This window comes from Carassius gibelio, chromosome B7 (genome assembly GCF_023724105.1).
Source record: "Carassius gibelio isolate Cgi1373 ecotype wild population from Czech Republic chromosome B7, carGib1.2-hapl.c, whole genome shotgun sequence".
NCBI lineage: Eukaryota > Metazoa > Chordata > Actinopteri > Cypriniformes > Cyprinidae > Carassius > Carassius gibelio.
The window spans coordinates 37,481,233-37,493,830 of NC_068402.1; the positions used below are offsets into that span (position 1 = coordinate 37,481,233).

At 38.6% G+C, this 12,598-nt stretch overlaps 1 protein-coding gene across 6 annotated transcripts in view; it reads right to left on the reverse strand.

Annotated features, from left to right (window-relative positions):
- The window catches only part of LOC127961351 (adhesion G protein-coupled receptor L3), a 140,945-nt gene that overhangs the window by 39,605 nt on the left and 88,742 nt on the right, over positions 1 to 12,598 (reverse strand). For 4 of the 6 annotated variants that reach the window (XM_052560434.1, XM_052560432.1, XM_052560435.1 and 1 more), the window contains exons 5-6: positions 7,872 to 7,886; positions 1,806 to 2,606 (exon numbers count right to left, since the gene is read on the reverse strand). In XM_052560434.1, the coding sequence (XP_052416394.1) occupies positions 1,806 to 2,606; positions 7,872 to 7,886 (816 nt within the window). The remainder of the gene's footprint in view (positions 1 to 1,805; positions 2,607 to 7,871; positions 7,887 to 12,598) is intronic. The other 2 variants (XM_052560437.1, XM_052560436.1) reach the window with 1 other exon arrangement.

Here is a 12,598-nt window from a genome sequence, read left to right on the forward strand (position 1 = left end):
CTGAAAATGGCAAAAACAACACGAATTTTGAAGGGAAAATTCAAAATAACCGACTTCCTGTTGGGATCCGGATTTCGTACCAAGAGACTTTTTTGTAGATATTGGTGAGTTACATGTGTTTACCAGTTTTTGTACATGTACGTGAAACATAGCTCGAGGCGCACTCCGTTGAAAGTGTATAGGTGGCGCTATAGGGCCATTCTGCCAGACCCGGTGGAATATTGGCCTTCATATCTGTTCAGGCCAGGACTCTTATCACACATGTGAAGTTTGGGGAAGATCGAACATTTTATACCTGAGTTATAACATCTTTTATTCCCATGACGAGACATCGAACTTCGTCGCGGCGCCATGAACACGCCTTTTAACGAAAACTCAAGATCTTCACAACTGAACATCGCACAGGCCTTTAGATTAGACTGACCACAAAAAAGACATTGATGTCATAGAATTCCTAGGAGTAGTTCGTCGCAGCGTAAAATATGTCACTTCCTGTTGCCAATAGGTGGCGCTATGACTATAACTGAATATGGGCATGTCAATCTGTTGAGGTTCGGAGTCTCATCAAACATGTGAAGTTTGGGGCAGATTGGAAATTGTATGTCTGAGTTATAGCAACTTCATTTTTCATGGCGAATCATCGAAATTCGCCAGGCCGCCACGGACACGCCCTTCAACGAAAACTCAAGATCTTCGCAATTTAACATCGCAAAGGCCTTTAGATTAGGCATACCAAATTTGGTGTTGATTTGAAGAAATCTCTAGGAGGAGTTCGTTAAAATACAACATATGGAAATGACCCAAATTACACAAAATTTGCTCATAATATTACAAATAACCGACTTACTGTTGGTTTTAGAATTTTGCTCCAAGAGTCTTTTTTGTAGGTATTGGTGTGTTACATATGTGTGCCAATTTTCGTGCATGTACGTGAAACATAGCTCGAAGGCTGTTGATTTTCTTGGTATAGGTGGCGCTGTCGAGTCATTTTGCCACACCCTCTTCTGAATCCTATATCAGACGAAAATTTTCACCTGGTTTTACGCGTGTGCAAAGTTTCATGACTTTTTGAGCATGTTTAAGCCCTCAAAAATGCGATTCATTTTGGAGAAGCGGAAGAATAAGAATAATAATAATAAACAGAGCAGATACAATAGGGTCCTCACACCATCGGTGCTCGGGCCCTAATAAAAAACAAATCAGATACAAGAGGGTCCTCGCACCTCGGTGCTCGGGCCCTAATAAAAAACAAAGCAGATACAAGAGGGTCCTCGCACCTCGGTGCTCGGGCCCTAAAAATAAAGTAAAAAAAAAATTAAATATATATTTAAGATTATTATTTTACATATTGTTTTCGTTCTCCTTGAACAGTAATGAGAAGTTGGGTGAAAATGTGCTTAATTTTCACGTATAAAAAAAGAAGAAAAAAAATAGAAATTGGCTTCTCCCATGTATAACTTAATGAGTGCACTCATGTAACAGAAAGTTGGGAAAGCATGTATATAAACATGCATATTAGAGAGACAATTTTCTTCAATTAATTATCATTATAATATTATTATGACTAAATATAATCTAATGAAGTTGTTTGGGGGCCTTCATATTGAAAAGCTTGGGCATTTTTGATATACATTTAAGGGTTTTTTTTAACCTTCAGTTTAAATAAAAGCTATGGACTATGATTTTGTCAACTCCTGTATTCTAGAAAAAAAGGTGCATCCACTTACTATTTTCCTTTCGAAACAGTATTTATATTTTTTTCTTTGAGAAAGCGATCATAGCTTTCAACACGCCCCATCTCTTACCTAGCCTGTTGTCCAGGACTCCGAAATCCAGCGTATACGTGACCAAGTGGTAGTTATTCCACACATAGAGCAGATTGTCTCTGGGATTGTAATCCACGGCAGCGATGTGCTGGTATGAGTTGGGGAAGGGGATGTCCAGATAGCCGTCTTTGCTCAGCTCCGTGTTGTAGAAGTAGTCGATTTTATTCCCGGTGGCTTCGCTATCATCGTTTTCGTAGACGGTCTTGACCACGTACAGGATCCCGCAGATCATGAAGGCGTTGGAAGCGGAGCGTTTGTCGTAGGCCGTATCCCAAGTTCCCTCCACATGTAACGTATACGGGTTGAGCTGGCTGATTACGATCCGTTGGTTGTTTTGCTCTGTGGCGTAAATCACCCAAAGTCCGTTCTCGTCCACTGCCAGATCGATATCAGTAAAGCCCCTCCAGCGATACGGCGAAGTGTCGTGGTAGTTTGCGCTAGCGATGATAGCCTCACCACTCTTGATGCGAGTGCGCAGATCGTACTTGACGATATTCCTGGTCCTCTCCTTGTTGAAGAACAGCGCCCCGTCGTAGACGATGAACCCGGTGCCGTCCGCCCGATGGGGGAGCTTATAGATCGTGGTGGGTCTTCCTGCGATGAAATCCTCTTTGCTGGAGTATTCGGTGAGTAATTCTGTGCGATATGGCGTCCAGGGCATGTAATAGATCTTATCCGAGGCCTGGATGGGGTCTTTGCACCAAGCTCCCGAATGGTGGTCCGACTCGAACAGATGCTCGCTCTGATAAACACCACGCAGGAGCCCTGGGCACAAGAAAACTACAGACAAACAAATATAGAAAGACGAGTGAGCGCAGGTTTGAAAACACTTTTGATTCGACGGATAGCGGCTCACTGCTGGACACAAGATACACTTCATGAGCAGGAAGATCTTTAATGTTTCTGAAAGATGTCTCTTTTGCTCACCAAGCCTACATTTATTTGATTTGAAATACAGCAAAACAAGTAATATTGTGAAATTATGCGACTATTTAAAATAACTGATTTCTGCGAGAATATATTGTAAAATGTCATTTTATTTCTGTGATGTGCAGCTGTATTTCCAGCATCATTCCTCCTGTGTCTTCGGTGTCACACGATCCTTCAGAAATCTGTATAATATGATGATTTGCAGCTCAAGAAACATTATTATTATTATTTCTTCTTATTATTATCATCATCATCAATATTTAAAACTTTCTATTCTTTGATGAATAGAAAGTTCTAAATATAAAATATAAAATATCCATATATATTAAATACTATTTTTTTTCCTTTTTTTTGCTGAGGGATTAAAGAAATTAATAAATTTAGTAAGGACGCTATTAATTGATCAGTGAAAGTGATGATAATGACAGTTATAATGTCACAAAAGATTTATATTTCAGATAAATGCCATTCTTCTGAACCCTCTTTTCATCAAAGAATCCTGAATAAAAAAAAATCTACTCATCTGTTTTCAACACACTACTACTACTTCTAATAATAATAATACATGTTTTCTGAGAAGTAAATCAGAATATTAGAATGATTTCTGGAGGGTCATGTGACTGGAATAATCCAGCTTTGAAATCACAGAAATAAATTGCATTTTAAAATATATTCAAATAGAAAACAGTTATCTTAAATAGTAAAGAAACTTCAAAATTGGACTGTTGTTGCTGTACTTTGGATCAAATAAATGCAGTCTTGGTGCGCACAAGAGACTTCTTTAATAAAACATCAAAAACGTTTGACTGGTAGTGTATGTTAGAAATGTGTTGCTCAGACAACATTACACATGTGGGCCACTTTCAGAGATCCATTGGGTTTTAAAGGAAAGTGGTCAATGCAGATTATGGAGGATAATTAAATGTTATTTGGATGACAATCCTTCTTTATCATTTTCCATTTTAGAAACCTCTTTGATTGTGACGTATCGCTTTCACTAGACAATGAGTGATATGCATCACATCTGCTGTTTATTATGTTAATGTTGTGATTCTGAGCAAGAAGATCATTAAGTATTGAAGACGGTGACATGTTAAACCACCGGTGTGAGGTTATAGACTTGTGTGCATCCAGAAAGCACTATAGACTGATGAAAGATAAACATGTAATGCTTATTTGCAGGTGTTTGAATTAAACAGTACATTATTAAAAATATCTTTAAGATGAATTCCGATTTTGCTCAAATGTAACATTTATATAATGCAACCACTGGAAAAAAAGTGGTGCAAGATTTAATTTGAAATCATTTCACTCAGAAATTGCAGAAAATCGAAAAACACTGAAAGACTGATACAGTATTTCAACAAAGCATATTTCAAAAATCTGATTTATTTATTATTATTATTTGTTTATTTTTTATGAGTAAAAAAAAACAACAACTTCATGGGCATTCGAATCATACTGTTAGCAAGATAGTATAATTTTTATAATTTTTTTTTTTGTTGGGCGATTCCAAAAGGAATGTTTCGTGTTCTAGAACTGTGTCCTTCGATAAAAACAATACTTATAAATATAGAACAATTACTAAAACAGTACATCTTAATTTTTCGCATTTTAATTTAGATTAGAATTAGATTTTTTTATAGTAATAGTTTATTACTTTAAATACTTTTAATTCATCCCCCAACATGAGTGAACCCGTGTGCATGTGACGGATCGGACGCATGCAGAAAGATTTCACTTCCACCTGAAGTTGCCATTTATATTTTTGATATATAAGAGTGAGCTTATTAATGACGGCTGGTCAAAGGTGCCAGAGGCCGCCGAGACATAATAATGATCTTATATTTATTAAAATCCGAACGGATTCCATCCCGATGCTAAGATATTGTCAATTTATGTCAACATGATTTATTGCGTCTGTGCGCACAAAACTAATAATAAGCGCATTTTGCTCAATTCAGCTTCGCTCTAAGCAGCGGCGCAGCATCAGAACAGAAAGATTGTGTTTCTTTCCAAGGCTTTCGCCTCCAGAAATTGATTAAAGCCCAAGCCTGACTGCGGCGATCCATACACTTACCCAGATTAGGTTAGAAATATATAAACTCATTCTAATTAATTTCCTGCACGGGTAAAAATCTGTTGATAGCACAGACAGTGTGATCTCCGCTACATCTGTGATGTTTATGATTGCAGAAACGCTCATAAATTAAAGCCAAACGCTGCTGTTATTAACAGCTGGAAGCTTTTATCATATCTGGACGTTTCGTCCTCTTTCATGTTCCAGCGGTTGATTTTATGAAAACAATAAAAAGCACTCTAAAACGGTCTTGTTAAAATGTTTTACTTTCAGCTTTCATTTTTACTGCAAATGCCTTTCATGCAGATTTCATTGCTTTACCCTTAACTTTCAGTGCTAACCTATGAAAATCCATCTTAAAAATATAATACACGTGTGAATAAATAATACTTGAATGCTAAAAAAGGTCAAATGATCCATTTCAATATTTATTGCATAAAAATGGTTTGTGTGAAGATTATTAATGCATTATTAATAAAAATAAAAATAAATAAAGCTTTATCTTATTTCTAACTTTTGGTTTTACCAGATTACGCATAAAAGCGTTAAAATATATTTGAAATAAATGGTATAATGTACAACGTAGACAATAAATAGAAAAAAAGCCATTTTAATATGTATTGTGTTGTGTGAAAATGATGTGGTAAGATAATTATTAATTTATTGTAATTATTCATTTATTTATTCATTTATTATTCATTTATTTTCTAATAAAGAAGTTACTTTTTTATTTGCAAATTATGCAAGAGTAGCAGTACAGATGTTCTGTATACAATGTAACATATTCAGAAATATATAATATAACATATTTAATGTGATGGATGCGGTTGAGGAAATTACATTTCTTCATCATGGTCCAGAGGAAAAATGTCAGATTCCTCCAGCGTTGCATTTATGCTCACATTATTAGAAAATTTATAAATTTTCATTATTAATCCCTAAAAGTCCACAGGGCCAAAAGTGGCCATAGTTGAAGAAACTCATTTCGTTGCTTGGTATTGTGGGAAACAAAGCTTCCTCTGACTCTGTGTCTGAATCCAGCGGCTCCATTAGTTAGTCTGAGCATCTCTGAGAGAGAAAATGATATGACGCTCAACGCTTACACGAGTTAGAAAGGTTAATGAAGAGGGCTGTTCACACACACACAGCTCTCTGACAATTACAGTAATATACAGTGTTTAAAGCGAAGCCCCAAACACCCGCTGCAATCAAGATCAGAGAGCTGTGATGATGCTGAGCCTAGCGCAGCTACAACACACACATCTCGTCTTCACACAGAGTCTCTAATGACTGAGAGAAGACCCCGGACGGACCTAAAATATAACTCAGTCTTCATTCACTCAGGCTATAGAGTTGTTCTGGATCAGTAGAGCCCTAAAAGAGGCGTTTGACAGAATGCTCTTTTGCAGTCTTTGCACCTGTCGGTTAATTAGTCTATTATGTGTGCTGCAACTGCAACAAAATCATATTTGTAATCAGTATTTTTGTCTTATTTTCCAGCAACATGTCTGCATGCGCTTAAACTAACTTTCAGAGGACATTTCTAGAATTTTTTTTTTCCCCTCTATTATAATTTCTATATAGATTTATGTTTATTGTTCAATGAGTAAGAACAATAAATTCAAAATATATTATTTACTCAACATGTATCCTGTGAAAACGAGTTTTAATAAATTGTGAAATTTTGCTTTAGTAAATATAACAAAATAAATTGATTTATTTATTCATTATTTACTGGTTAATTCGTCTATTAGGTCTGAGAAAAATATATCTGTGTGTGTTCTGTTTTCCAGCAACAAATACATATTATTTTTTTTATTTTTTTTGAAGCTGGCAGAAGCAGCAAAAATAGCTCAGGCTGTGCAGCATATTAAGCTAAATATAGACACTGGCCAGCCGACTAGTGACTTATTTTCTGGATGACTAATCAAAATGACCAGTCATACAAACCCCAGTTCACAAGGAACCTGTCTGTCAAGCTTCGAAAATGACAAAAAACACAACATAAAATAACTTCTAGAGTCATAAAATCTCTTTAAGGGTGACAAATTTAAGTCGGCAGAACCTAAAATTCTCCCTCAACCCCTCAAACAACAGATCTGATGTGTAAATCTCAGTCTGTTCCCAGAGCAAAGCTTTCGTTGGACTTCAGGACACTTGGTCATACAGCACACAAGTCATGGATGAGGTTTTCTTGTTGTTTTCGGAGCTTGACAACACTTGAATAAAACAAAAAAACAGAAGGAGCCAATTCTGCTAAATCTACCCCACAGAGGAAAGACAGGTAAATGATAAGGGGTTTCATTATTTATGCTTTAAATATGATTCAGTCCAGATGAAGGGGGCGAGAGGAAAACACCAGGAAGAGATGAGATGAGGAAGAAGAGGGAGTCTGTGTTTTAATGCTCATCTCTGTGACCGTCTCTGATCTCAGATCAGCTGCTCTTACAGTCTACAGCGGATTACTGGGGAAAATAATAACATGCAACACGCACATAACCATGAGCCAAATCAACAGGCTGATCAACATTTAAAAGGGCAGAGAAAACACTCCCTGTATACTTAGTGTTGTTAATCTCAGATCTGTACCATATTATTATCATAGAAAATAGTAGTTCTTTTGTGATATATTTAAAAAAATTTGTTTTTTATAATTTAATTTATTAATGTGATGCATATATATATATATATATATATATATATATATATATATATATATATATAAGTTTTTTTTCTGTGTTTTGAGCAGCACATGAGAGGAGCACTATTACACTCATGAACTGAAATTAAGCTGAAGACCACAAGAAAACACGAGCCCACCACAACACCATCTCCACCACATACATAACATTTCCTCTGATCAAAATAATATTAAGAGACACACAGAGCAGTGTGTTTCGACATCACAAAGCCAGTGTCACATGAACCTCTCAGGCATGAATAAATGTATGATGGTTTACTTGAGAAAATGTTAAACATGTTGGCAGAAAACCGACACAGAGAAACTTTACAGGGTGAAGAAAACACATCTTTACCTTTATGTTCCACCTCTATTTTAGGCATGGAGGAGAAAAACAGAGACAGAGAGACAAAATCAGAGCAATGCAATAAAGATTCAACATTAATCATCATACTTTATGATTATTAAACGTATTGAAACTAATACTCTGCTCCGTGTGTTCTGACCGACACACCTGGTTCACTACTATACCTTGCTAGCCTTAGTAATTCAGATAGCTCTTTGCTACAAGTTCCCTCTTCTCCAGAACAACCTCAGGAACAACAAGCATCTGCTTGTGTGTCACAATAAAGTCGAGTGCAAACTGTGTGATTTCTGACCGTCCTTTCTGATCGACGTCCCAATAGCATTTCCTCAAACTCAAGCAGATTCACAAAATGAGTCTAAGACAACAAAACTTACACACTGTGCACTCGACTTAATACGAGATAAAAACATGTTTGTGTTTGTGGAGAAACATAAGATCTCAGATTATAGTGTGTGTGTGTGTGAGAGAGAGAATAAAACTAGTTGAAGCAGTAAATGATTAAGACAGCTGTGAGAAATAAGTGGGAATTCAGCAATGACAGACATTAAATCAAACAGCGAGACACATAATGACATGTCACATCATTTATCAAGCAAATTTGTTTATGAATAACATTCATAAAGTTTGAGGACAAACAATTGCTTAGTAGAAGAGCTTTTTAAACTCACTTTGGGGATGTCTTCATTTGCAAAAAATAAAATAATAATAAAATAAAATAATTGTTAAAAGCTTATACAGATATACAGTTATATATTATATGATTGTTTTAATTAACAATTATTTTTGCACATGCACATACTTTCTTGAGCAGCAAATCAGCATATTATTAAGCATACTAACAGCTTCACTATTAGTAGAGAGACAGGCACGACTAATTCACATGCAGTCACACTCTCACAAATGCATTCATTCAGTCATTTACTGTGCTTCTCTATCTGCATCTTATTTAATAAATTATTAAAATTAAATGTACTGTTATTTCATCCTTCAAAAAGCTGCGATGACAGATTTACATTTATTTGCTGATAGCCTTCAAATCATTTAATGCACGCTTACATAAAAATATAAAAATAAAACAATGTTTTTGGTTATTATTGTTTATTCATTCATATATTTTGGTCTTATCAGATCTGCTCAATGGTTCTACATGTTTTTTACTTTTATCCAGAGCAAATTGCATTTTATTTAACATACTAGCCTAAATTTATTTGATCGACCCCATGATTCTGATGAGCTACATAGTACCAATTTCTTTAATAAAAGGTTATAATTAATCAAAAAATGTTTTTTGTTGTTGTTTAGAATATTAAATGAGCTAAATAGTTACATAAATCGCTCACCCTTTGAAGTTACTGTCATAGACACAGTTATTGCATTAAAATGAGGACTGCTTACAAACAGCAGAAAATCTAAACTCTTCATACTCTTCATACCTCAGAACAAAACTGCTGATCTTTGACAAAAAGTAATTTTCTAATGTCAAATTGTAAATCCAAAAGCATAAAATGTGAAAATAACTATATTAGCGAGTGGAAACGGCAATTCCCCTAACCCTAACCCTAACCTAACCCTAACCGGCAGCGCAGACAGCGCGCTGGTGAGTCGATTGTTCAATATTTCGCTGACTTGAGAGGACTGGCAAAACCATGCTGTTTTGGTGCTTTATCAGATGAGATGATACGAGATCAGTTGATTGAAAAAAAAAACAACCAATACACTCGTTCAGGAGCGGCTGTTGTTGGAAGATGATAATCTCACTTTAAAGGAAAGCTGTAATTCTGGCCTCTCAAATTGAGTCTGCTGCACAGTGTGCTGCTAAATTAAATACATCACACGAATCAACTGTAAACAGTGGAGAAATGATACAAGAATGCACACAAGTTTACAGGGCAGAAGCAGATGTATATTCAAATGCAGACATACAATATGCACGTCCTCAAGTTAATCAGCGATGTGGAAATTGTGGGTCCACTAGACACCCATCATGTGCCCCTGACTGCCCTGCATGGGGACAAACATGCCGACGCTGTCAAAAACTGAACCACTTTGCAAAATGTTGTCGGTCTGCCCCAGTTCAAGCTCCTACTCAACGAAACCCACGTGTACACAATACAACACTTGGATTATTCATTCAATAAATACCAATTCAGCAGGGTTTTCTACATGTGTTGTTACTATAGCAGATTCCTGTATATCACTGCTACTGGACACAGGGGCTAAAGTCTCACTACTCAATATGGCTACTTATGAACGTTTCCTGACACACTTGCCTCTTCAGCTGCCTTCTCTGAATCTGTTTGGATATGGAAGTTCTGCAGCTGATGTTATCGGCCATGAACATGCGCCTGTCCTGTATGGCAACAAGGTCCTGCCCGACTTCCCTTTCCACATTACACACCATGGCAACAATATCCTTGGATTGGACCTGTTTATTAGTCTGGGCTTTTCTTTGCTGGACATTAAGTGTGCTCAAGTTCTGACTGTCAGCTGTCCCTGGCAACATGAATGGCCAACATTGTTTGAAGGTCTTGGTTGCCTTGCTGCGTTCACTCATCAGCCTCTTTTGGATCCTACAGTTAAACCAGTCATTCAGCCATTCATCACATTCCGCTGGCATTGCGTGAGGAAGTCACAGCAGATCTTGTGAAACTGCAAGCAGAGGGCATGATCGAACCTGTCGACACCTCCCCATAGGGTGTCTAATCTGACAGTGGATAAAAGTTGTTTTCAAAAAATCATGTCCACTATACTGGCTGGTGTCCCTGGCACTGCCATCTACCTTGATGATGTCATTGTCCATGCCCCAAATGATTCATGAACAGCGCTTAAGGGCTGTTTTTGCTGCACTCATTCAACACAATTTGACACTTAACATGGAGAAATGCTTATTTGCAGTACCAGAGGTTGACTTTGTTGGTTTTCATGTTTCAGCCAAGGGCCTGTCGACATTGCACTCCAATATTGAGGCTATACATCAGGTGCCGGTCATCGGATGACAACATACTATATGTGTTTTCTGCCTCAGTACTCCACAATAACATAACCTCTCCACCAACTGCTCGAAAAGGATGCTCCATGGACTTGGTCTTCAGCCTGTTTTGATGCTGTGCGCACGCTTAAGGAGATGTTGACAAGCCCACCTGTCTTGGCACACTTCAGTCTTGACTGCCCCACACTGGTCACTTGTGATGCTTCAGCTACTGCTGCTGGCGCTGTTCTTTCACAACTGTGTGGCTTTTGCTTCTCGTGCATTCAGCCTGACCGAACAAAAGTACTCCACTGGAGAGAAGGAGGCTCTGGCTTGTGTATGGGCCTGCGAGCGCTGGCATGCCTACCTTTATGGCTGAAAATTTACCCTTTGGACTGATCACCAAGCCCTCATTGCACTTATGTCTCCTTCTGGTTCCGGTCACAAACCACTGCGCATGTACTGTTGGACTGACCTCCTCCAGCAGTATGACTTTACAATACAATACACCACAAGCAGAGATAATGTGGTGGCCCGATTTGCTGTCTCGTTCTGTGTCATCGACCATTGCTTTCTGTCAGGCGGATGAGGACGGGGATCTTATTAATTTAGTGCATGCACCCCTGACAGCATTTGTGTCCCTGGAGGAACTCACAGCAGAGTCTGCTGGTGATTCCACACTATCTGTGGTCCATGAGTATGTCCTGAATGGCTGGCCAACTCAAGTGGCAACAGATATCCAGCCATATGCCAGAGTGAAAAACGAATTGTCATGCTGGAATGACACATGCTTGGCTCGTGGACACTGCACCATCATTCCTGCTAGACTCAGAGGACGAGTGCTGACCATGGCTCGGTATAGTCAAACTAAAGCAGCGCTGTAGGGATCTAGTATGGTGGCCGGGGTTGGACAAAGACATTGAACAGCTTGTTCGGGATTGTGCTCCATGTCTTGTAAGCGGGAAAACAGGCTCACCAGTTCCGCCGGCACTATGGTCTTTGCCTTGGCTAACTCGACCCTGGGACCACATTCAGCTGGACATCTGTGGGGAACTCCGTGATGTGCCTCATCATTTGCGTTTCCTTGTAGTAGTTTATGATTTACATTCGAAGTGGCTGGAGGTTACATGTGTCGGCTTGGTCACATCCAGTTCCATCATTGACATTCTGGAGTCGCTTTTTGCCCGCTGGGGCTTGCCAAGGGCCTTGACGACAGACAATGGCCCCCAACTAGTGTCCGTGGAGTTTACCAGCTACATCCAAAGCAAAGGCATCAAACACATTCGAACAGCTTACTATCGCCCACAGTCAAATGGGGGCGTAGAAAGATTCAACCAGTCACTAAAAAAATTGTCTGAGAGCCCACTTAGCACAAGGCTGCTCTTTCAATGAGGCCTTGTCTCAGACTCTTCTACACTACAGAGCAGCGCAGCTCACCACTGGGGTGTCGCCAGCAAAACTGATGCTGGGACGGGAGCTGGAGTTACCCCTGCATAAACTTTGCCCTCCTACTTCTCATGGTGGAAATCCTGTGGTGAAAGCCAGGGTATGCGAACAACAGTTCAAATCACGAGGCAGATTCGACACAAAGAAAAAGCCCTGCATTCCAAGAATTTTCCCAATGGACTGGGTGCGGGTCCAGCGGAAAACAAGCTCCACACTTTCTGGTCACAGCCCCAGCAGGTGCAAAAGCAGTTAGGTCCAGTTACATTCCAGCTATCTGAAGGTTCCCGTTGGCATGCCAGTC